General features: G+C 39.3%; 2 protein-coding genes across 6 annotated transcripts in view; one reads left to right on the forward strand and one right to left on the reverse strand.

Annotated features, from left to right (window-relative positions):
• The window catches only part of ATP6V0A4 (ATPase H+ transporting V0 subunit a4), a 76510-nt gene extending 74304 nt beyond the window's left edge, over positions 1–2206 (reverse strand). The window contains exon 1 of one of the 2 annotated variants that reach the window (XM_056799746.1): positions 2101–2206. The gene's annotated coding sequence lies outside the window, so the exon portion shown is untranslated. The remainder of the gene's footprint in view (positions 1–2100) is intronic. The other variant, XM_056799745.1, reaches the window with a different exon arrangement.
• Positions 361–14492, forward strand: TMEM213 (transmembrane protein 213). 4 transcript variants are annotated; one of them, XM_007504395.3, is made up of 3 exons: positions 1366–1808; positions 9104–9172; positions 12737–14492. In XM_007504395.3, exons 1-3 carry the CDS (start codon positions 1724–1726, stop codon positions 12904–12906), a joined length of 324 nt encoding a protein of 107 aa, XP_007504457.1. In that variant the 5' UTR covers positions 1366–1723; the 3' UTR covers positions 12907–14492. The 4 variants fall into 4 exon arrangements, 1 of the variants encoding a protein (XP_007504457.1); XR_008912317.1 differs by lacking the exon at positions 12737–14492 and having other exon boundaries at positions 361–1808; positions 8812–11849; XR_008912318.1 differs by lacking the exon at positions 1366–1808 and having other exon boundaries at positions 2342–9372.
• Positions 14493–23667: the final 9175 nt, after the last annotated feature.

The raw sequence follows: 23667 nt of genomic DNA on the forward strand, positions 1-23667 counted from the left end.
AGAGACCTCTAAGCTCTCCATGCTCCACTCCTTTCTTTTATATAATGAGGAATATGAGGCCCAGAGAGGGTAGATGATTTGCTCAAAGTCATGTGAGAAGTTAAAGGTAAATGTAGGATTAGAACTTGGGTCTCATGAGTTACTAGCATTCTTTTCCTCTTAAAATTACTTGGCATATACCTCACACCTAGCAAATTGGAATACTATTGTGCTGTAAGAGTGATGATCTGAGGATTTCTATGTGAACTGGGAGAACCTCAATGAATTGATGCACAATGAAATGAGCAGAACCAGGAGAACATTGTATACAGAAAGTAAAACATTGTGGAACAATTCAATGTAATGGACTTTGCTACTAGTAGCAATGCAACAATCCAGGACATTCCTGAAGGACTTAGGAACCAGAATGCTGACCACACAGAGAGAAAGAACAATGGGAGGAGAAATGCAAAAGCAAAACATATGACATCACTTATCCCATGTGTATATGGGTATGTGATTTGGGGTTTAGGCTTTAAAAGAAAAATGAAGAATTTGGAAATAGGTATCAAGTGATAACAGTGGTACAACCCAGTGGAAGTGCTTGTTGGCTCTGGAAGTAGGGAGGGAGGAGGGAAAAAATGAATCATGGAAACATGGAAAAATATTTTTAAAAAACTTTAAAATAGGATAAAATAAAATTACTTGGTATACTTTTTGTGGACAGCTAGATAGTTGGGCAGATAAGAGTTCTTGACCTGCAGTTCAGAAGACACAGGTTCAAAATTTGACCTCAGAAGACACTAACTCTTGTGTAATTGGGCAAATCATTTAATCCCATTTGCCTCAGTTTCCTCATCTGTAAAATGAGCTCGAGGGGGAAATGGCAAAATGGCAAACCATCGCATTATCTTTGCCTAGAAACCCCAAATGGGGATGAGAAGAGTTGTGCATGACTGACAATGAATGGGCAACAACAATACTTTTTGTATTTACTTACTATGCATGCTTTGTTTCTTCTCCCTCCCTAGAAATAATAATTGATATTTATATAGTGCTTTCTATGTTATATCATTTGATCCTTAAGACAACTCTGTGAATGAGGTGCTATTATGACCCCCATTCAAAAATGAGAAAACTGAGGCAGAGAGGGGTCAAGTGATTTACCTAGGGTCACAAAGCTAGCAAGTGTGAGGAAGGATTCAAACTCGCGTCTCCCAGATTCCAAATTTATCATTCCATCAGCTGCCCCACCTATTTGCCTTTAATGAAATAAGTGCCTGAAAGGCACAACTGGTCCATAATTGTTTTTTTCTTCTTAGCATAATACCTAGCTCCAGGTCTTGCTCAAAGAAAGCATTGAATAAATTGTTTTTAGAATTGAATTGCTTTAAGCTGACTTCCCCAACCCAGCTGGTCCCCGGCCCTCAATTCCACAAAGGAATAAAAACTCCCTTTTGAAGTCAGGACTTGACAAATGGTCGCCACTTCTCCCCAGACTCCAGGGAGTTGGAAGGTGGGAGGGGGCCCTGGGGCGAGGGAGGAAATCCTTTCTTTCTCTCACTGCAGCAAGACCTAGGGCTACCGCACCGCACCGTAGATGTGAGTTCTCTTTGCTCCACCCCTTCTCTTTGCTCCTTAACACCAGAGCCGAAGTTTCCCCAGGTCTGCCAGAGTCATTTTCAAGGTTTCCAGAGGACAAGTGGTTGGAGAGCCGCGTGGCCAGGTGCCTCCCATCTCCACCATGAAGCTGTTTACTTCGGTGATGATCTACGTTCCCATCAGCCTCGTCCTCCTGTCCGCTTTCTGGCACACAACTTGCTTAGCAGGTAGAACTGGGGGGTTTGTTTTCCACAAAGGAAGGCGGGAGAGGAGGGAAGAAGGGAGGAAACAGAGTGAAGGAAGGAGGGCTTTTGACTCAAAGGAAAAAGAAACAGGACTTTTACAGCCAAAGATAGCTGAAAATTGGGGAGTCTGTTGACAAAGATCAAATTCGCAGATCTCACCTACAAACTACTACTGCTAGGTATACTGACTCAGTTAGCATTTATTTGCCATTGCTTAAAAAAAAAAAAAGAGGGGGATTCCCCAATCCCGGAGGATTTTTATTTTATTACTTACCACTAGCTTCTCTTTCCTTCCCCAGGAGGTCAGTAAAATGATCCTTTTTGCTTTGGGGGGGTTACTTTTTCTACTTCCACTTTAGGGACCCTGAGTCCTCCGGACACTGCCAGTAGAGAGTAGGGAAGGCTTCTTTCCTCTCTGATCCAGAATGGATTGTGTTTGTCATCCTAGGGCTAGTTTAGCCTAATTCAAGAAGGCTCATTATCTCTGGGCTGGCCCCCAGATTTTTTTTTTTTTGGCTACAACTGGCCAATAGTAGACCGATTATATTGTCTACTAATCCATTGAGGGTTTGGGATCTAGATCTCTGAGGGAGCACCCTTCCCCATGAAATCATGAATCTTTTGGAAGAGGAATCTTTTGGAATCTATTTGGTCTTCTTGAGGTGATTCCTTCTTATAATATTCAAAGTCCCCTAATATTTCTCATTTCATTCAAAATGAATAATCCTTCGTATATAGCTCCAGGTGCTTTTTGTAGTAAACTCTGATTTATAATCTGATCATGTCTAAGAAGATAAAATGAAATAATATCCTCATTTGACAAGCAGAAGAAACTAATAGAAACAGAGGTTAAGAAAGCACCCTAGGGACTTATGAGAAAGAGCGCTATCCACATCTGGAGGAAGAACTGGGAGTAGAAACACAGAAGAAAAACAACTGCTCGATCACATGGGTCGATGGGGATATGATTAGGGATTTAGACTCTAAACCATCCGGCTAGTGCAAATGCTAATAATATGGGGAAAGGTCTTGATCAATGACACATGTAAAACCCAGTGGAATTGTTCCTTGACTATGGAAGGGGGATGAGAAGAGGGGAGGGAAAGAACATAATTCATGTAACTGAAAAAATATTCTTAATTAATTAATTTAATGTAATGTTTCAATTTTTAAAAGCACCCTAAAATCAGTCACAGTTCAGGATCTAAGGGGGGAAGGAATTGAGCATATGTATAGTATTTACTATGTGCCACACACTTTTTAGAATATGCCTTTGAAGTGGGAGGGAACTTGGAGATATTTAGTCCAAATTGTTCATTTTATAGATGAAGAAATGGAGGCATCAGATTTCCCTATTTTCCAGGGAGAACTGTTCTCCACACTGTTATTTCTCAACTGCCAATGGTCTGTTACTAATGGAAATCCTTGCTTCTTTTTAAATTAAGTAATACTGTATGGATGTAACTTTAAACAACAATTAAAATGAGATTTTACTACTTTTATTTTGAAAACCAATTAGAAAATACACATGTGGTTTACGCATTTATACATTATATATATATATATATACACCTACAATTGTGTTTTATAAAATGTTCACAAAAATAGAAAAATTTTAAAGATAATTAAGATGAAAGAAAAGATTCCACTAATTTTCATTCAATCAGCAATGGATCTAGTTCCTTATTTCTTCTCAACTTCTTTATGATTGACCTTTCACTTTTAGTTATTTTTGCCATTTTAATAGAAGTGCAAGAATGTTTCACATTTTTTAATGGGATTTCTTTATGAAAAAGATTTAATGATACTTCGCAATTTTTCATATCTGTTGACCAGACCTTAATGGGAACTCGAGGTTGCCCTTGATTTGGAGCAAATTCCTTATACATTTTAGGGGTTAAATTTGTATCTGTCGTTTTTGTCATATAGTTTTCCCAGTCCTTGGTTGTTTTTCTTATCTTATTGCGTGGTTTTGTTTTTCAGGTAAGTGATCTAATTTATTTTTAAAGGTCCTTATGTAAAACCCTTATTTTCTGTCTTAGAATTGATAAGTATATATAAATAAGTATATGTTTATATACAAGTACATATAGATAAGTATATAGGTTCATATATGTATATATAAGCAAGCATTGATTTATAAGACAGAAGAGCAGCAAAGGTTAGACAACTGGGGTTAAGTAACTTGTCCAAAGTCATATAGATAGGTAATGCCTGAGGGCAGATTTGAACTCAGTTCCTCCTGACCACAGGCCTGGCACTCTATCCACTATGCCATGTAGCTGCCCTGTAATACACATACACACATACATATTTTTTTAAGGACCCCTTCCTGTGTCCTACTTTTTCCACCCCTGATTTCCTCCAAGTCCTCTCCTCCTGGTCTTGCACCTTCAGCTTCTGAGCTGATAACCACACTGCTCCTAGAGAAGACAACTAGATGCCAGTGTAGTTTTGTTAGGAAGTACTACACTACACTTCCATTTTTCCTCCTCCAAAGATCTAATCTTTGCTTCCTGCTCCCTTCTCAGCACCTGGCCTCCCTTGTGCTGTTTTCTCTCTCCTCCTGTGAGCCACTGCAAACGCTGGGGTTCTCAGACTTCTTCAAGGAGTATAGAAAGTAGTCAGAAAGGGTAGGGTTCCATTAGTTTGGCTTCATTACAAAGTAGACAGAAAATAACTACCTGGAATGTTGATTGTGGCTAGTGGTTGAGAGCCATGACATTCATGAGAGTCATGAATCCATGAGAGGATTCAAAAGGTAACATGACCAATTTGTAATGCAAAACATTTCAGAATCTGAATGTGTTTTGTCCTGAAAAGTAGCCATTGTGAGAGACTTTACCAGTTCAGTCTTCCCTTGGAATTGTCATTATAATTTGTGATGCAAAGTGGCACATCTTAATAAATCGTAATAACAAAATAATAATAGCAGTAATATTAATAGTCAACCCAGTGCTTAAGGTTTACAAAGGATGTTAAATGTATTATTTTACATCTTTTGAAGGAAAACAGCTAATAGACATATGCAATTAATTATGAATTGGGTGGGTAAACAGGCTAGCTTCTTGGTTCAAAAGCAGGAATCAATATAAAGCGATGAGATACTTCATTTTAGGGTCTGTGAAATGATGCTCTAGCTATGTCTTTTTTTTTTTAATCCTTACCTTCCAATACTGTGTATTGGATCCAAAGCAGAAGAGCAGTAAGGGCTGGGCAATGGGGGTTAAGTGACTTGCCCAGGGTCACACAGTTGGGAAGTGTCTGAGGCCACATTTGAACCCAGGACCTCCCATCTCTAGGAATGGCTCTCAATCCACCAAGCCACCCAGCTGCCCCCTCTAGCTATTTCTTTTTAAAAGGGGGACCTTGAAGCATTTAGGTTATCAGAGACAAATGAGATCATTTAGGCAGAGCATTTGGTAGCCATGAAATCTCCATGTAAATCATCACTAGTAACTGTGACTTTGAAAGGGACAATACCTATTTAGATGAAGAAATCCTGTTGCTGTTTAATCAGTCCCTTTACTTCCTAGCAGTTCATGGTATCAGAATGTGCACCTTTGTATGGGCTATACTGTGCAGGCACACACCATCCATCCTTATCCACAATAAAATAAGACTGGGGAAAACGCATTCCACAAGGTTAAGAGCTCAAACCCCAGAAAATTAAGATTAACCTGTTGTTCAAAATAGATGTTCAGATTTGCCTTGGACTAAAATGAGGAAATTATTTTGAACTAAGACCTATGTAGCCATCTGCTATATGCTCTGCTACCTAGTCCATCCTTTATTGAACAGACTGATCTGTTACATTCCTTTTTTTAATTTTAAAAGTTTTCTGGGTTCTGTTCCTTGATCTCTCACTTCTCTGTTAAAAGGTAGGTAGTATGCATTACTATTAGCTCTCTGGATCATAGCTTTTAAGTTGTTTTCTTTATAATGTTATTACTTTATAAATTGTTCTTCTGGTGCTGCCCCTTTCATTCTACATCAATTCTTGAAAGTCTTCCTAGATTTCTCTAAAAATCATCTTTCGTCATATCTCATGGTGCAATAGTATTCTATCATATTCACATCATAATTTACTTGTTCCTTTAATTGATGGGCATCCTTTTAGGTCCCAGTTGTTTTTAACACTGTAAAGAGCTGCTATAAAGATTTTATATTTTTAAAAATTATATTATTTGTTATTTTTTCCTATCTATTTTTAATGAAGCCAAAAGCAATCTAATCCTCCCCTTTGTGGCTCTACTTTCCAGACTTCTTGATTGCAGTGGCTCACAGAAAGAGAAAACCACATAAGGGCATGTGGTGAGAAGGGAGCAGGAGGGAAAGATTAAATCTTTAGAGGAACAAGAATGTTTTTTGAAAACAACTTTAAAAACTACTTATTCAAGAGATAAACAGTTTTATCTCTTTAGAGTTTCTGCCTATTAGTGGTATCAAACCCATATCACCATCCAACATACTGACTGAAGTCATAGAATCTGGGTTCAAACTTTATACTTAGCAGTGACTATGGGCAAGCCACTTCTTCTGGGTCTCAATTTCTTCATCCGTAAAATGAGGGAGTATAGTTTTTAAGGTTCCTTCCAGTTCTAAATCTGTAATACTATAAACCACCACCTCCTCTCTTCTGCTGTCCCTCCCCTTCCAGCTAACCTATCCCAGCACTTTTCAATTGCTCTTGTTTCCCTGGAATTCTTTGCAGTGGAAATTATAGTGAAGCCAGCTAGGCCCCCTAGCTCCTCCAGTCTATCCAGACCTGCCCCTAAGGATAAAACTTCTGAAGATGAATGGTCCTTACCTCTTCTATTGTGAGCTAAAGGTTTCCTTTGCATCAAAGTGCTTAGAAAGGTCCTCAACATATAGACTCGAAACGATCACCCTAGTGCCATTATTATTAATAATATGGAAATGGGTCTTGATCAACGACACATGTAAAACCCAGTGGAATTGCATGTCACCTATGGGAGGGAGTAGGTGGAGGGGAGGGAAAGAGCATGAATCATGGAACCATGGAAAAATATTCTAAATCAATTAATTAAATATTTAAAAAATTAAGGTCCCCAACTCCATTTCTAATCTGAAATAATTTGGGTTTGCCTTTCTGCAGGAAATATATCACCACTAGACTTTAGCTCCACAAAGGTGGGAAACTTTCAAAAGTCAAGAAAGGTGAAAAGAGTGGAGGAAACAATTTCTCCCACCCAAATGTCTTCCCCAAATGCCTTTCAGATGTAAATAATTTGTCAGATTACTAGTTGGGCCAGACATTTGAGAGGCTTGGGGTGGGGTAGCATAAAATTGTAGTTGGAACAACCATTTCATGCCCTTGGCTAAATTATAGGCTCCTTTTCAAAATGGTATCCCACTGCCACTGCAAAAACCCATGCCTCCGAAGGACACAGTGTCCTAGGATGGGAACTTGAGAGATTTCCAGAGCTTCCAGCCACCCCAAGAACAAAGGAAGAATACCATTATGATATCCTGGAAGGAGTATCTTCAAAACTTATTCCTAGCACTGTCTGCTGGGGAAACCCAAACAATATATTTTTCTTCCAATCATTTATATAAAAGGCTTTAATCAACTCCTCTTTTCTCTGGGGCTGCTCAAAGGTTTGGAATTTTCTTTTTTAAACCCTTACCTTCTGTCTTTGTATCAATCCTAAGAAAGAAGAGTGGTAAGAGCTAGGTCATGGGGATTAATAGTGACTCAACTTTGTATAGTAAGTTACTATCATGGGGATAGCTGGGTGGCTCAGTGGACAGAGCCTAGATATGGGAGGTCCTGGGTTTAAATGTGGCCTCAAACACTTCCTAGCTATGTGACCCTGGGCAAGTCACTTTACCCCTATTGTCTAGCCCTTACCACTCCTGCCTTGGAGCCAGTACACTGTAGTGATTCAAAAATAGAAGGTAAGGGCTTAAAAAAAAGTTAAAATCACAAAGAACTTTCATCTACATTATATCAGTGTCTTGCAATCATTGATTACCAAGGGAGGCTCCTTACAACCTGGATACAAGGCATGCCCAGGAGGATAAGGAATGGCCTAGAAGGTAGTGTCAAGGATGAAAGACTAAACTGATAACCTAAAATCCTCCTTGCTTAGCCTTGCATTGCTTATAGTGTGTCTAAGACTTTAAACTGCTTGCAAAACTGACTAACTTGAAAACAAGTTATGTGTAAACATTCCAGGCTTTTGTTTTGGTTTTTAGTATCCATCTAAGGGGAGACTATTGAGTAATGGACTTGGAGTAAGGAACATCTCTGGTTTGAACCCTTAAGACATTTATTATCCTGGGCAAGTCACTTGACCTCTGTATATCTTGAGTAGATGACATTGATTTGCATTGTTAAGAGGAACTTTCCAAACCCAGGATGCCCCAGGCTGATGAAATTCTCAAAAACTAATTACTTCCACATCAGATAACTTCTTAATTGTGTGACCCTGGGCAAGTCACTTAACCCCCATTGCCCAGCCCTTCTTGCTCTTCTGCCTTGGAATCAATGCACAGTATTGAATCTAACAGGGAAGGTGAGGGTTAAAAAAAAAACTGATTAATCTACAAGAGCTATTTAATGATCTGTAAAATGGAGAGGTTGGACTAAATGACCTCCAGGTTTCCTTCACCTCTAGGGTTAGGGTAGGTACAGCAAATATTCTACCCATTTTACAGATGAAGAAACAGGCTCAGGAGGTTGTGATTTGCTTCTAGTCACAGCTAGCAAGAGGCATAGCTAGAGGGTGAAATGTAAATGTCTAGGCTTCTTCTTCCTCCCTCTGCAGGCTGACAGATCTGAAGTGAGCTGTCCTTTGGTTTGGGTTTGGGTTTTTTAAACCCTTATTTCTGCCTTAGTAGACATTCAGAGTCAGAGGAGTAGCAAGGGCTAGGCTATTAGGGATAAACAATTTGCCCAAGTTCACACAACTAGGAGGTATCTAAGGTCAGATTTGAACCCAGGTCCTCCCCACTCCAGGTCTGCTGCTCTCTCCACTATGTTACCTAGCCACCCCAACGATTTGCCTTTTGGATGAAGGTGAAATGAACTTGGCAGTGGCCACCGAGTCCCAGAATTAGGTTTCCTTACAACTGGAATGTCATCCACAAGATCCAGGTAAAGTTGTCATGACAACCACACTGATGATCCACCTCACTGAGCGGAGAAGCCCCCAAACCATCTCTGGTCTCCAGGAAGGATTGGTAAACCTTTCTCTGAGGGTACTTGGTTGAACTGATTCTGCTTCTCTGTTTTGTTTTGATTCTTTCAGAAACACACAATTCCTCATCGGTGTTTCACGCTCCCGTCTCAGACTCGGCGAACAAGGCACAGTGCTCTAGTAAGCTTTCTGCAAGCGCTGAAACTCCACAAACTGCAGATTTTAAGAGTTTTCTTTTGGTTTTAGTATCTCTAAGAGGAGGCGATATTAAGTAATGGATGGACAGCTGGACTTGGAATATGGAAGATCTGGGTTCAAATGGCACAAGACATTTACTAGCTTGACGATCCTGGGCAAGTCACATAACCTCTGTACCCTGGGTAACTGTGACTTATAAACCAAGTCTCATTTATCGGGTGAAATGATTACTAGGCATCTTGTGGCCCTCTATGCTCTTCTTGAGCATGAACCCAGTTTCCCCCTCTGCTCCAAAAGAAGCTCAAGATTCCTGATTCTAGTCTATCTTCTAGTTTGTTGGGGGTAAGACTCCATGGAGAACCTAATCATCCAGACTCCTGATATAGCTGGGGGATGGAATCTTAGGGAGGACCTCAGAATGACAGAAAAGCACTTAGTCCAGTCTACTCGGTTCAAGAGTTTGGTAGTGTTTTTTTTTTTTTTACAAAGTCATTCAGTCTATTTAAAGAATTTCAGTGAGGGGGCAGCTGGATAGAGAGTTGGGCCCAGAGACAGGAGGTCCTGGGTTCAAATATGACCTCAGATACTTCCCAGCTGTGTGACCCTGGGCAAGTCACTTGACCCCCATTGCCTAGCCCTTACTGCTCTTCTGCTTTGGAACCAATACACAGTATTGATTCCAAGTCAGAAGGTAAGGGTTTAAATAGAAAATTTTAAAAAAGAATTTTAGTGAAAGGGAAATCATCACCTCATAAGACCACTAGGAAGGGATATCATTCTAGAATTGGAAAGTACCTTAAAAGTCGTCTGTTCGCCATATTCTACTTGATTTCCTTCATGAGTTTTTTGTTGCATATTTGCTATGTGTCTTCTGCCAGGGCATGAACAATATGGAAATATGTATTGCATGAAAGCACTGGTGAACACACTGTTATAACCTAGAGCAGACTATGTACCAGTGGAGGAAGGGAAGAAGTGAAGCTGAATCATAAACTGTCAGGAAGGGGGCAGCTGGGTGGCTCAGTGGATTGAGAGCCAGGCCTAGAGATGGGAGGTCCTGGGTTCAAATGTGGCCTCAGACACTTCCCAGCTGTGTGACCCTGGGCAAGTCACTTAACCCCCATTGCCTAGCCCTTACTGCTCTTCTGCCTTGGAGCCAATACACAGTATTAATTCCAATATGGAAGGTATGGGTTATAAAAGTAAAAATAATTTTTTTTTCAATTTAACAAATCAAATAAAATGTCAGGAAATAATTGTCAAAATTTGTTTCTACATGTAATTTTTTTTTTAGTGAAACTAAACCAAAAAAAGATGATAACTCTTTGAAGGCAAGAACTACTTCATTTTTGAATTGTAGCCCCAGGATCTGATATAATAGGCTTAAATGGTTTTTTTATTTAAAAAAAGGAAAAGAAGGATATCATCCATTCCAGACCCATCATTTTATAGATAAGGAAAAGGAGGCACAAGAGGGGGAAATCCCTTGCCTAAGGTCACTCAAGTCATGAGTGGCTGAGCCAGGGTTTGCATTCAGATTTGCTTCTGGCCACATAGGTAGCAAGCCCAAGGCAGAAGGAGGTGTGCAACCCCAGTCTCTAGGCTCCAAGTCCACGGCTCTTTTCCCTGCCTCTCGGGCTTGACAGGTCTGAAATGAGCTGACCTGAATGAAGTTGAAATGGATTTGACATTGTTCATTAAGCCAATCAATTCAGCTTCCTTATAACTAGAATCTCTTTTACAAATGGAGTGTAAATCCATTTTTCTTTCTCATGTAGAATGTTGCTAGGTAGCACAGTAGATTGAGAACTAGTCCTGGAGTCCAGAGAACCTGGGTTCAAATTTAACCTCAGATACTTCTTAGCTCTGTGACCCTGGGAGAGTGACTTAACCCCCATTGCCTAGCCCTTGCTGTTCTTCTGTCTTAGAACTGGTACTAAAACAGAAGATAAGAGCTTTGGGTTTGGGGAATTATTTTAATTCCCTCTATGGGGGACAGCTGAGTGATTCAGTGAATTGAGAGCCAGGCCTAGAGACTGGAGGTCCTGGGTTCAAATCTCTCCTCCGACACTTAGCTATGTGACCCTGGGCAAGTCACTTAACCTCCACTGCCCAGTTCTTACCACTCTCCTGCCTTGGAACCAATAGACACAGTATTGGTTCTAAGACAGAAGATAAAGGCTTAAAAAAATGATCTTGGTAATTATCCCCTTAATGTTAAACCAAAAGCTGAATCCCTTAGACTTCCATTAGATACTAAAAATTTGCCCCCTGGACACTCACAGAGGTGACAGGGTATCTGGGAAGTAAGTTTTCTCATACCCATTGATTGCAATTTGTTAGAATCTAGAGGCTTTTCACCTACATATCAAATATCAGAGCTATTTGTGGGGTAGAAGGGAAGAGGAAGATGAATATGTTACTAGAAAGAATCGTGGGGGGTTTGGGAAGTAAAAGAATCTTCTTAGAAGTCTAGCTCAGTGACTTAAAATTTAGGTGACCATAAACCAGTCATTTACCTTCTCCAAGATTTGAGGTATTCATCTGTACAAGGGAGTAGGACTCCCCAATATCTAAGATGCCCTCTAGCTCTATTTCCGTGCTCCTATAATTAAAATATTGGTAATAATAAATAGTGGATTTGTGCTTGTTCTGACAACTTTCTCTTTGACCTTTTGTTTTACTTATTGTATCATCTTTTTTTAAGGAGATAGCCTTATTCTACAATGATATTCAAAAGCTTAATTAGCATTAGGATTATGAGAAACAAACTTTTTTAAATTTCCAGTTTTTAAAAAACCACTTGAGAATATCCCCCAAAGAAGTCCTCAACTGCTAGCTAATTAAATTACTATATAGAAAATGGAAGTTCATTTGTCTGAATTCTACTGTGCATATGCTGCTGATTGATGGCCCTTAATCAAGTGGTGAAATTGAGCGAAGTGCATTATGGGCTCAAACAGCATTTTTTGCCTATATCTGAACAGATAGAAGAAAGTATTACAGTAGTCAACAGTTCAGTCAGAAACTGGTTTGGGGGTTCAGATGAGTTAGACATAAATGTTTGTTGTTTTCTGTGAAATGTAGTCAAATAAAACTAGGAAGCCCTTACAATATAATGCTAGAAGTCCCTTTTGTGTTTCACTGCCTGCAATCAGTTAGCTCTACAGGTAAGAACATGAAGGCAATGAGTTCAAGATTTTAGTGACTTGATTTTCCTGATTTATTCTATGGCCATAACTCTGACACAGGCACATTCTCTCATAAATATGGTTCATTTATGGGGAGAGGAGACAGGGAAATTTGCAGATAAATAGGCAAATTCATCCCCACTCTTGGGATAACCCAAATTCCACATGCTTCTAATCCTTGGTCAATAGTATCACTTCATCATTCCCAAAGGGTTATTTGAAGTCCACCTGCCAACTCTACAATGGTGGAAACTCCATCTCCTATTAATAGTGACCTTGAAATGAAACGATATTTAGGTGGGGAGGAGGAAAAGCAGAAGGAAGGTGAAATATGTCTCTTTTCCCTCTTCAATAGGTCTAGATTTCTGCTCTCAGGCTGCCCAGTGCTGTAAGCATGGAATGAATGAAGATGGTTGGATTGCAGCAGCTATTGGCTGGAGTCTCTGGTTTCTCACACTCATTTTGTTCTGTGTGGGTAAACTCAGAAAGATGACACCTGATGAATCCAAGTCCATACCAGTGTGAAATTTGGGACTCTATCGACAAGACTACCAAACTCTTACCAGTTTCCTAAATGAAGGGAAGGGAATAGTCTTGCAATAAGATTCATTTTGCTTTTTACAGGAGAACAGAAGAAGAAATGTCCAATTTCAGCAAGGTTCTTTCATGCCTAGTTTCAAAGGGTTACTTGACTCTTGCTAGTTTTCTCTTTCTCTGTCATTTAATATCAGAATTATTTCCATCAACTTTTGTTGAATTGAGTCAACAGGAAGAATTTATGAAATACCAATTGTGTTCCCAGCACTATTGACATTCAAAGGATATCAAAAAAGTAATAGCCAGTAACCAAGAGCTATTCCTCAATAGATGAATGGTCAAAGCATAGGAAGAGTTTTTGAAAGAATTGCAGATCATAAAGTACATTAACTTCCACTGAGAAAAAGAGAAATGCAAATTAAAACAACTCTTGAGTTTTCCCCACTCTAACATATAGAGAACTTTGTCAGATTTATAAGAATAAGGGGTACTTCCCAATTAATAAATGTTCAAAGGATGTGAATAAACAGTTTTCAGATAAAGACATCTAAGTCATATGTATATGGAAAATGCTCTAAATCACTACTGCTTAGAGAAATGCACATCAAAACAATTTGGAGATATCATCCCATATGATGGGTATCAGACTGGTGAAAATGGCAAGAGGGCAAAATGACATGTGGGGGGGCACAGAATGGGGATGCAGGTGGAATTAGATAATTTGTGACATTTCTATCTCTAAAGAACAAACTAATAGAAACACTAAATGGAATTTATCTTTCTAACTCTTGCCCCTGGTTCTTGTTGGAAATATATAGGAATGCTGATGATCTGTGTGGGTTTATTTTATATCGTGCAACTTTTGCAAAAACTTGATTATTTCCACTAGCTTTTTAGTTGATTTAATAGGAACACTAAAGACATGGTTTATATTTATCTTCTTGTCAGGTGATCCCTTATTGGGGGTGGAGGGAGAGAAGGAAGGACTGAGATGCCTGGGAATGCATTCTATCTAAAGAATTAAAAAAAAAAAAAAGTTCACTTATACCCAATGAGAACTGACAAACTGCAGATGGGGATTTACTGTATCTTAAGAGGGGTAATAAAGTGATTGTTTAGTGCAAAGTGGAATTTCAAGTTCTCCTTTCTTCCACTTACACTTAAAGATCCTTTTTTACTATTGAAAAAGAAATGCTAAACATCTCAGAATCTTAGATTCTATTGCTATCTTTACAGAGCAGTTGATTAATGTTTATTGAATTAAAAAAAAAAGTTAAGAAAGCCAAAATAAGAAGAAAATGCTGGTGGAGCTATGGGAAGAGAGGAACACTGTTGGAAGAACTGTAAATTGATCCAACTATTCTCTTTATCCATTTGGAATTATGCAAAAATGTGATGTCCCTGTTCAAACTTCTTGACCTCTCAAATCCTTTTACAAATGGTTTCGAAGAGAACATACTTGTCTCCTTTGTTACAGAAGGAGGGTTCAATGGTGGGGGTGGGAGGGGTAGTGGTATATACCTAGAAGTAACTGCAATGTAAAAATGTATCAATAAAACATTTTGGATGCACTATAAGCAAACCAGTTCATCATTTGCCTTCCAAAGTTAGCTCTTCCTAGAATAATACTTTCTGGTGATATCATTCTAGCCATTCAGGCTTGAAATTCAAGAGGCATTTTGGACTCCACCCTCTCCCACAATTTCTAATTCCAGTTGTCATCCTATCTAATCTTCCTCAAGCTGACCCTCCTATTACTCCATTCTGTTCTCATTATCTTTCCTCCTAACACAATCTCTTGTTATCACATGATTGAATTCAATAGCCTCTCCTTAATCCTTGTCCACAGTTCACCCTGCCCCAAACCCATCCCTATACAAAATTAATCTTTATCAGAAGGACATAAGGGCATCAAGCCATTCCCCAATAAACAAATGGTCAAGGGACAAGAATAGGCAGTTTTCACAAGAAAAAATCAAAACTATCAATAAGCACATGAAAAAAGTATTCCAAATCTCTCCTAATTAGAGAAATGCAAATCAAAACAACTTTGAGGTACCCCATCACACCTAGCAGCAAAGGATAATCATGAATGTTTGAGGTAATGTGGCAAAATTGGGACATTAAAGCATTGCTAGTGGAGTTGCGAATTGGTTCCACAATTCTGGAAGGTAATTTGAAATTATGCACAAAGGGCTTTAAATGACTGCCTGCCCTTTGATCCAGCTGTACTGGATCAAACACTACTGGGTTTGTACTCCAAAGAGATAAGAAGGAAAAAGATTTGTACAAAAATATTTATAGCTGTGTTCTTTGTGGTGGCAAAAAATTGGAAAATGAAGGGATGCTATTCAGTTGGGGAATGGCTGAACAAATTGTGGTATTGGTGATGGAATACTCTTGTGCTCAAAGGAATAATGAACTGGAGGAATTCCATGTGAACTGGAATGACCTCCAGGAACTGATACAGAGCAAAAGGAGCAGAACCAGAACAACATTGTACATAGAAATGGATACACTGTGGCACAATCGAATGTAGTGGACTTTTCTACTAGCAGCAATGCAACAATTCAGGACAATCCAGAGGAATTTATGAGAAAGAACACTATCCACACCCAGAGAGAACTGTGGGAACAAAAACACACACATATTGATCACATGGTTCAATGGGGATATGATTAGGGTTTTGATGTTAAATGATCACTCTATTACAAATATGAATAACATGCAAATAGGTTTTGAACAATGATACATGGAAAACCCAGTGATATTGCTTGTCAGCTCTGGGAGGGGGTAAAGGGGGGGGGAACGGGGTATCATGAATCATGTAACCATAGAGAAATAGTCTAAATAAATTTAAAAATTAAGCCCTATTTTCTACAAAAGAAAAACATACATTAGGGCAGCTAGGTGGCTCAGTGGATAGAATGCCAGCAAGGAATCTGGATTCAAATTTGGCCTTAAAATCTCCAGTTGTGTGATGCTGGGCAAGTCACTTAACCTTGTTTGCTTAGCCCTGTCTTTCTGTCTTAGAGTTGTTACTAGGACAGAAAGTAAGAGTTTCCAAAAATAAAAAAGAACATCCTCTCCCAGGAGTGAGTATGTGGCAAAGTAGAAAAATGCCAGAGGATCTGGCTGAGAATTTCAACTGAGACTCTTGATAGCTATGTGACTTTGGGAAGTTACTTAACCTCTAGGAGCCTGTCAACCTGGAAAAACACAGAACCCACAGAGCAGTTCCAAAGGAACTCATCTTTAATCAGGACAAGGGAAGACAATGCTCTTAGGGCCATCACACAGTCTCTCTCTCACACATAATACCATATAGAGCCAAGCTCTGAGACTCTGAGAACAGTCTCTAGGAAAAAAACACCAGGAATGGGCATTTTTAAAAGAAATTGGGGTTCTAGTTATAGCTTAGGGGATACAACTCAAAGTGCAACAACTGACTTGGGAGCTTGGGAAAGAAGTTGTAGCCAGAGAGTAGGGTATCTGGGAGAGGCCTAACTGCCATAAGAGAAACTAAGAAACCAAAAAAGGGGACTTAAAATGTGACTACCTCTACCATTCCTATTTAGGTGCTTGATGTGCTATTCAGTCTGGGAGTTTCTTGAAGGCAAGTTCCCATGTGACCAGCAAATTTGGGGTTTCATAAAGTATGTTGTCAAACCTCAGCTTCCTCATCTGTAAAATGAGAGGATACGTATTAAATACCCCTCCTAGATCTAAGTCTGTGATCCTATTATGCTCCTTGAACATTGAAAGAAATATGTCATTTTCAGTACTGTTTCATTCTTCATGACCTCATTTCAGCTTTTCTCATCAAAACTAGTAGAGGTTTGCCATTTCCTGATCTCCTGACCTCAGATCTCTCCCCACTCCATCCTTTCCACAAGCAATTTTTTCCTAAAGTATGCATCTAACCATGTTCCCAGGCACCGAGCTATGCTATGCCTCAGTTTGCTCATGTGTAAAATGCAGAAGTTGAATGAAGTCCCTCTGAATGCAAGTGGCTCCTTTTAGCATCAAACTGTTTTGCCTTTAAAGGTCTTCCTAGTCTGGTTCTTTCTTACTGCTTTACTCATTCTGTGATCTGGCCTCAGGCAGAGTAGTCCAGCTCTTTTCTTGGTTTAATTGTATTGGCTATCCCTCATTCTGCAGCCTCTTACAATGCCTAGCTTCCTTCATCACTTACCTTGAGCATCCCCTTCTATGAGAGGCCTTTCCTACCCTAACTGGTGCCCTTCTTCCAAGGTGATGTTGTACCATATCTACTTTCCAAGTATTTTGGATACACTAGAAGTATTTATTAGGCACTTTCTAAGTTCTAAACACTGGGGATACAAAGGCGAAGTCCCTCCTCTTTGTTCATTGATACACTAACTCTTTCCAAGAATGTACTTCCTTTTTTATTTAATTAATTAAGAATATTATTCCATGGCTACATGATTCATGTTCTTTCCCTCCCCCAAGCCCTTTCCATAGTCAATGAGCAATTCCACTGGGTTTTTACAGGTGTCATTGATCAAGACCTATTTCCATATTATTATTTGCAATAGAGTGTTCATTTAGGGTCTACATCCCCAATCATATCATAAACCCAATGACCCATGTGATCAAGGTGTACTTTCTAAGGATTTGGGGAGAGGAATTGTTTGTTAGGAAGTGGGATCTGGTAGATGAGTTTTCTTTTCTTTCTTTTTTTTCTTAAACTCTTATCTTCTGCCTTAAAATCAATACTAAATATGGGTTCCAAGGCAGAATTGGAGTAAGGGCTAAGCAATAGGGGTTAAGTAACTTGCCCAGAATTACACAACTAAGAAGTATCTAAGGTCAAATTTGAACCCATAACCTCTGGTCTCCAGGCCTGGCTCTCTATCTACTGAACCATCTAGCTTTTCCCCTCTTCTTGACCTGAACCAGTTGCCATGCCAGTTCTTACTCTCCAAACTGTGCTTTGACCACAACCCTATCCTTATACTTCTGGTCCCTGTGTTCAAGTTCCCCCATTATAAAGTGAGTTCCCTCAGGGCAGGGACTGTCTTGTTTTTTCTTATCTCCCTCCATGCCCTCCTTATCAAAGTTCCTGGTACATAGTAAGCTTTTTATAAATGCTTCTTTATTCATTCATTCAGGTTTCTTTCCAAAGTAACATATCAATTATTTTTAACACTGAAAAAAAATTAAGTGAAATGATTTTTTAAAAATTCCCACAGCTGAAACTCACATTTATGTGGGTGCACCAAGCAGGGATAGAATAATCAGGCTACACAAATTTTGGACTATGTTCATTTAGTGAATAGGAAAGGAGTTCCAACACACAACCACTGATTTTGTGCAAAGTTCATTGGGAGAGACAGTGTCTGCCAGAGGGCAGAACACAGAACTACTTGGGAGATGCTGAAACCAAATGTCCTTTTGAAAACTGATATCCAGGCAGGTAGGAGAATCTTCATAATCCTAAGAAGGCTGACATTTTAAGTCCCAAATGAAATCCTTCAGGGTTCCCAGACTTCAACAATGGGACTATTTAGAAAGACAGAAAGGGAGTTCATGTCTCTACATCTGTGTCAAATAATAATAATAATAATGACTCTCTCCAACTAAAATACTAGATTCTTTCATCCTGCCCACAATTAGAGTCATTGAATCTCCCTCAGTATTGCTATGGAGCAAAGCTTCCTCTGACAATGATTAATTTCCCCAGGAAAAGAATGATAGACTTAATGGTCCTCCACTAAATAAAATCCTAGACAGATGCCTTAATGTGGCACAAAGGTGACCCTGAATTGTGGAAGATGATATCAGTGGTATGCGCACTCTGACAGATGTTATCAAGCTACAAAGGCTTTGAGAACAGACTTGGGGAGAGACAGTGCATCTGTCATCTAGGCACCAGCTTAGGTAACATGGAGAGGGGGCATCAACCAGAAAGCTGGCCAGCTTTGGTGACAGCAACATGTGAAGAGGAGTTATAATGGGGTGGAGGTGGGGGGTAAAAAGTTTATCAAGAGAAAAAATAAAGGGAAATGAAGGAACTTTGAGAATATTGAGCAATGATAAAATATTAGATAATTCTCATAATAACCATGCTTGTCAAAGGCTTTAAATGGCAAAGAGTTTGCATTTTACCTTAGAGACAAGTGGAAGACCCTGCCATCTTGTTGGGGGGGGTCAACAAGGTCTTACCTGCACTTTACAAAGATCACTTTGGCCCCTTCATGGAGTTTGAATTGGGAAGGAGGGAGACATGAAGTGAGGAGACCAATTAGTCAGCCATTTGTCAAGGTCCAAGTGAGAGACATGAGGACTCAGATAAGAGTAGAGGACACATGGAGATGATTCAAGAAGCGTCCTAAGAGGTGTTGGCAAGTCTTGGCATATCTGGTGACTCTACAGTTGTAAACCTAGTGACTGGAAAGTTCTTGTGGGTTTCCCTAGGCAGAAATAGGGACATTAGAAAGGGGGGAGACTTGGAGTGGGGCAAAGAGATAAGATCAGTTTTATACATGTTGAGTTTGAGGTTCCTAGGGGACATCCTGGTGGAAATGTCCAGTAGGCAGTTCGTGACATGGGACTGGGACTCAGGAGAGAGACTGACTAGGGTCAGACATAGTGATCTGGAAGTCATCTACATAGAGATGATAATTGAACCCCTGAGAACTAATCAGAAAGTTAGAAATTTCTAATTAGAAAATTAGAAAAAGGGCATCGAGGGAGAAGAATTTGGGGCAGTCCTAGAGAAGCTAACAACTTATTAGTTATAGAACCACTTGTTTTATTTCTTTACTTAGCAAAGTTAATTATATCTTTTGTTTGTTTGGTTTAGTTTTAGATAGAATGCTGTTCTTATAAATTGTAGTAGGATACTGGGGGTGTAGGTAGAGAAAAGGGGACATATGCAAAGAGGCTTCCAAGGCTGAAATGACCCACCCAGAACACCAATGGATTAGATATCTGTGGGGTGAATGAAAAGGAGGAGTCAAAGATAATACTGACTTTGCATTGTCTGGGAAGACAGTGGTGTCCTAAATAAAATGAACTTTAAAAGGTCATTTAGTCCAATTATCTTAAGTTCTAAATGAGAAAAGAAGGATTCAAAGGAGACACATGACTGGTAGGTAAGCTCATAAAACTGGCAAGTGACCTAGCCAGGACTGGAACCCAGTTTTCCTAACTCCCCTCCAAATGCTCTTTCCTGAACATTACACACTGTTAATGGTGTCATGTGATTTGCCCAGAGTCCCAACATGAGTGCTTCAAACAGGATGAAAAAACTAGTACTCTCTTAACTCAATACCCTCAATACCTTAAATCTTCAGCAGCACAATTTGTGTGAGTTCAGGGGAAATGAAGTATAAGGTCTTTCAGGAATAATGGCAAGCAGGAATATCACAGATAAAGGAATCTGCAGATACACACCTGCATATTCCCCTTCAAAAAATAATAAATGCAAAAGCCATCTTTTAAGTCCAGCTATTTAGCAGCTTCTTCCAAATTTCTGCTTAGCATAATTTTAACATATAAAACATAGATTTTGCTGTATACTTAGTAAACTTGATTTTTCTTTTTTTAAACCCTTACCTTCCATCTTGGAGTCAATACTGTGTATTGGCTCCAAGGCAGAAGAGTGCTAAAGGCTAGGCAATGGGGGTTAAGTGACTTGCCCAGGGTCACACAGCTGGGAAGTGTCTGAGGTCAGATTTGAACCTAGGACCTCCCATCTCTAGGCCTAGTTCTCAATCCAAGGAGCCACCCAGGTGCCCCCCTGATTTTTTATTTTAATGGTAAAAATCACTTTGATTGTAATAAAATAATCAGGCAACATGAGGAAAAAATTTTTACTTTCAACATATTTTACTTTAAGAAAATAGAACCAAGTAAATGAATAGATGAATTTATAGACCCATTACTATTGGCTTTGTCAAATTTTTTAAAACTATGGGCAGAACTGATTTTGTTTTTGTTTCCTCTGCCAGAGAAAATTGAGCTTTTTGTTGGAAAGAATGGATTAAAAATGACTAATAGGGAGTTGACAACCAATACAAAATAGAGAGCTATAAAAGGGGCAAGGCAGCAAGGTGGCTCTGTAGATAGAGCGCTGGATCTGGAGTCAAGAAGTCCTCGGTTCAAATTCAGGGCAGACTGGGCAAGTCATTTAACCATTGTTTGCTTTGATCTACTGGATAAGAAAAGGCAAACCACTGGAGCATTCTTGCCAAAAAAAAAACAACACACCTTACAGACAGTCATACTGATGTGCTATGGTCCATGGGGTTATAAAGAGTCTGACCCAACCGAAAATTAAACAACAAAGAAAGAGAGCAGGCAGCTATCATTGCAGAAGCCAAGTAGGCTTCTACTTCCTAGGATATTGAAAGAACTAACTAATGTATAACTGTATCAAAGGTCTAGAGCTGCCAGGTACCTCAAAGGCCAATCTCCTCATTTTAAAAATGAGGAAACTGTCTCAAAAAGTGACGTGACCTTCCCAAGGCCACACAGTCCATTCGTAGCAAGGCTAGAATCTCTCTGAATGCAGGTCCTTGGTGAGCTCAAAAGGTCATACAGAGGACCATTGATCTAGAATTGAAAGAAACATCAGAAGTCACCTTCTCCAACCCCCTTATTTTACAGAGGATGAAATTTTCCTTAAGCCCAGAGAGGCTGAATTATAGCTGCTGAGTTATTAGCAATAATTGTAGAGAATGAAAGAGATATCACAGGATGAAAGAAAGGCAAACTTTGGCTTAGTTTTTAAAAATGGTAAGAGACTGGAGTCTGCAAACTATAGTCATTTAATTACCGAGCATTTATTAAACATTTCTGATGGGCCTGGAAATGGGTTCAATCCTTGGGATTTAAAAAGAAGCAAAAACAGTTCCTGCTCTCAGTAAGCCAATATTCTAATGGTGGAAGTAACATTTCAGGAAATAGGTACAGATAAAAAACTCTTCAGAGTAGATGGAATATAATCTGAGAGAGATGGAAACTAATAGCTGGGGGACTGGGAAAGGCACTCTGAAGAAGGTAGAATTTTAACTGAGTCTGGAAGGAAACCAAGGAAATGAAGAGGCAGAGGTGAACAGAGCATTCCAGGCATGGCGACAGTCAGTGCAAAGGAGCACCAACCAGTGACATATTTGAGGAATAGTAAGTAAGCCAGTGTAGTTGGATTGTAGATTATATGAGAGGAGTCAAGAAATAAGAACTATTACAGACAAAAGAGTGATTGCCATAAACTGTGACCGTGAAAATATGGGTTCAAGACCTTGAATTGACAAAACTGTAAAGATAATTTTTAGTGTCTTGATTTAAATAAAAAATAAGTGGTCGCCATGGAAAAAATTCCCAAATGTGAAATATCCAAGTCATCTGGGTTTTATGGAGATTTCAATTAATATAAATGAAGGAATTAAGGAAAGGGAGAGAGACAGAGTAAGAGGAAATAATAGGAAGGCTAGGCCTTTCTTTTAAGAGAGAAAACTAAGTCAGTCTTTAATCACTCACCACAAGATCTTTCCAAGCAAAACTCTAGTGTTCAGAGACTCAGCAGTTCAGCTCCTGAGCTCAACTAAGTTCAGCCACTGAGAGACCCCCAATTCAGCTTCCTAAGCTGAGCTGAACTCAGTCCAGAGGCCTCTGATCTCCTTTTAAAGAGAATTTTCTTCTATGTCATCTCCCCTAAATTTTCACATCTACCAATCACAGTCGACGTTTTCCAAAGGACAGACCATTCTTAATTCACATCTTGCTATCACCTTCTCTGGGTAGACTAAAACTTCTGAGTATTTCACATCTCTTTGCTAAGGTTGTCCCTTGCAAGTTGCCTGACCTTTTAGTGATTAATTTGACCTTCATATGTACTTAGCACCCTTTTATATTAGATCTAAAAATAGGCCTAGCTTAAGGTTTTGGCCTCACTATAAGTATGGGTTGGGGACTTTTTCATTGTTCAGTAAGGAGTTTTACAACTTTATCTTCCCCTAAAGTATGCCTAAGTATGGGTGGAGTAATGTTAGAGTTCCCAATACATTCCTGACCAAGTACCTCCATTGTTTAAATGGAAATAGCCTTAACCAAATATTCTAAGGTAGAGTCTGAGAAATTTTAAGATTCATAGAACACTGGAAAAGTGGGGAGGAGCCAGGTTACAAAGCATTTAAATGTTGAATAGAGGATTTTTACATTTGAGTTTGGAAATAATGGGAGGTTCCATTGGAGCTCACTAAATAGAGGGGTGATAGGGTCAGACTTATGCCTTAGAAAAATAACCTTGGGGACAGCTAAGTAGCACAGTAGATAGAATACCAGACCTAGACTCAGAGGTTTTCTTGGCAAAAATATTAGAACAATTTCTCATTTCTGCCTCTAGCTCATTTTACAGATGAGGAAACTGAGATATATACAGGGTCAAGTGACTTGCTCAGAGTCACACAGCTAAGTTCTTGTCTGAGCCTGGATTTGAACTCATAAAGATGAGTCTTCGTGATTATCACCTCAGATTGGTATTGTAATGATCAGTGCATGAGAAGATTTTGGAATCTTTGCATCAGGGGTGAGTGACAGGAAATGTCAGTTGGAGAGTGAGGCATGTGGGGAAAGGAAAACTGACCTGAGAAAGATCTTGTAAAATTGGAGATTTTGAACCCTAGACTTCTGGGCAAGATCACAATTAGTATTTAACTGGCAGTAATGCCTCCCACGTGGCTCTCTGCCATTGCAATGATGTAGTAAGTAAGCTAAGCT

This window comes from Monodelphis domestica, chromosome 5, assembly GCF_027887165.1.
Source record: "Monodelphis domestica isolate mMonDom1 chromosome 5, mMonDom1.pri, whole genome shotgun sequence".
NCBI lineage: Eukaryota > Metazoa > Chordata > Mammalia > Didelphimorphia > Didelphidae > Monodelphis > Monodelphis domestica.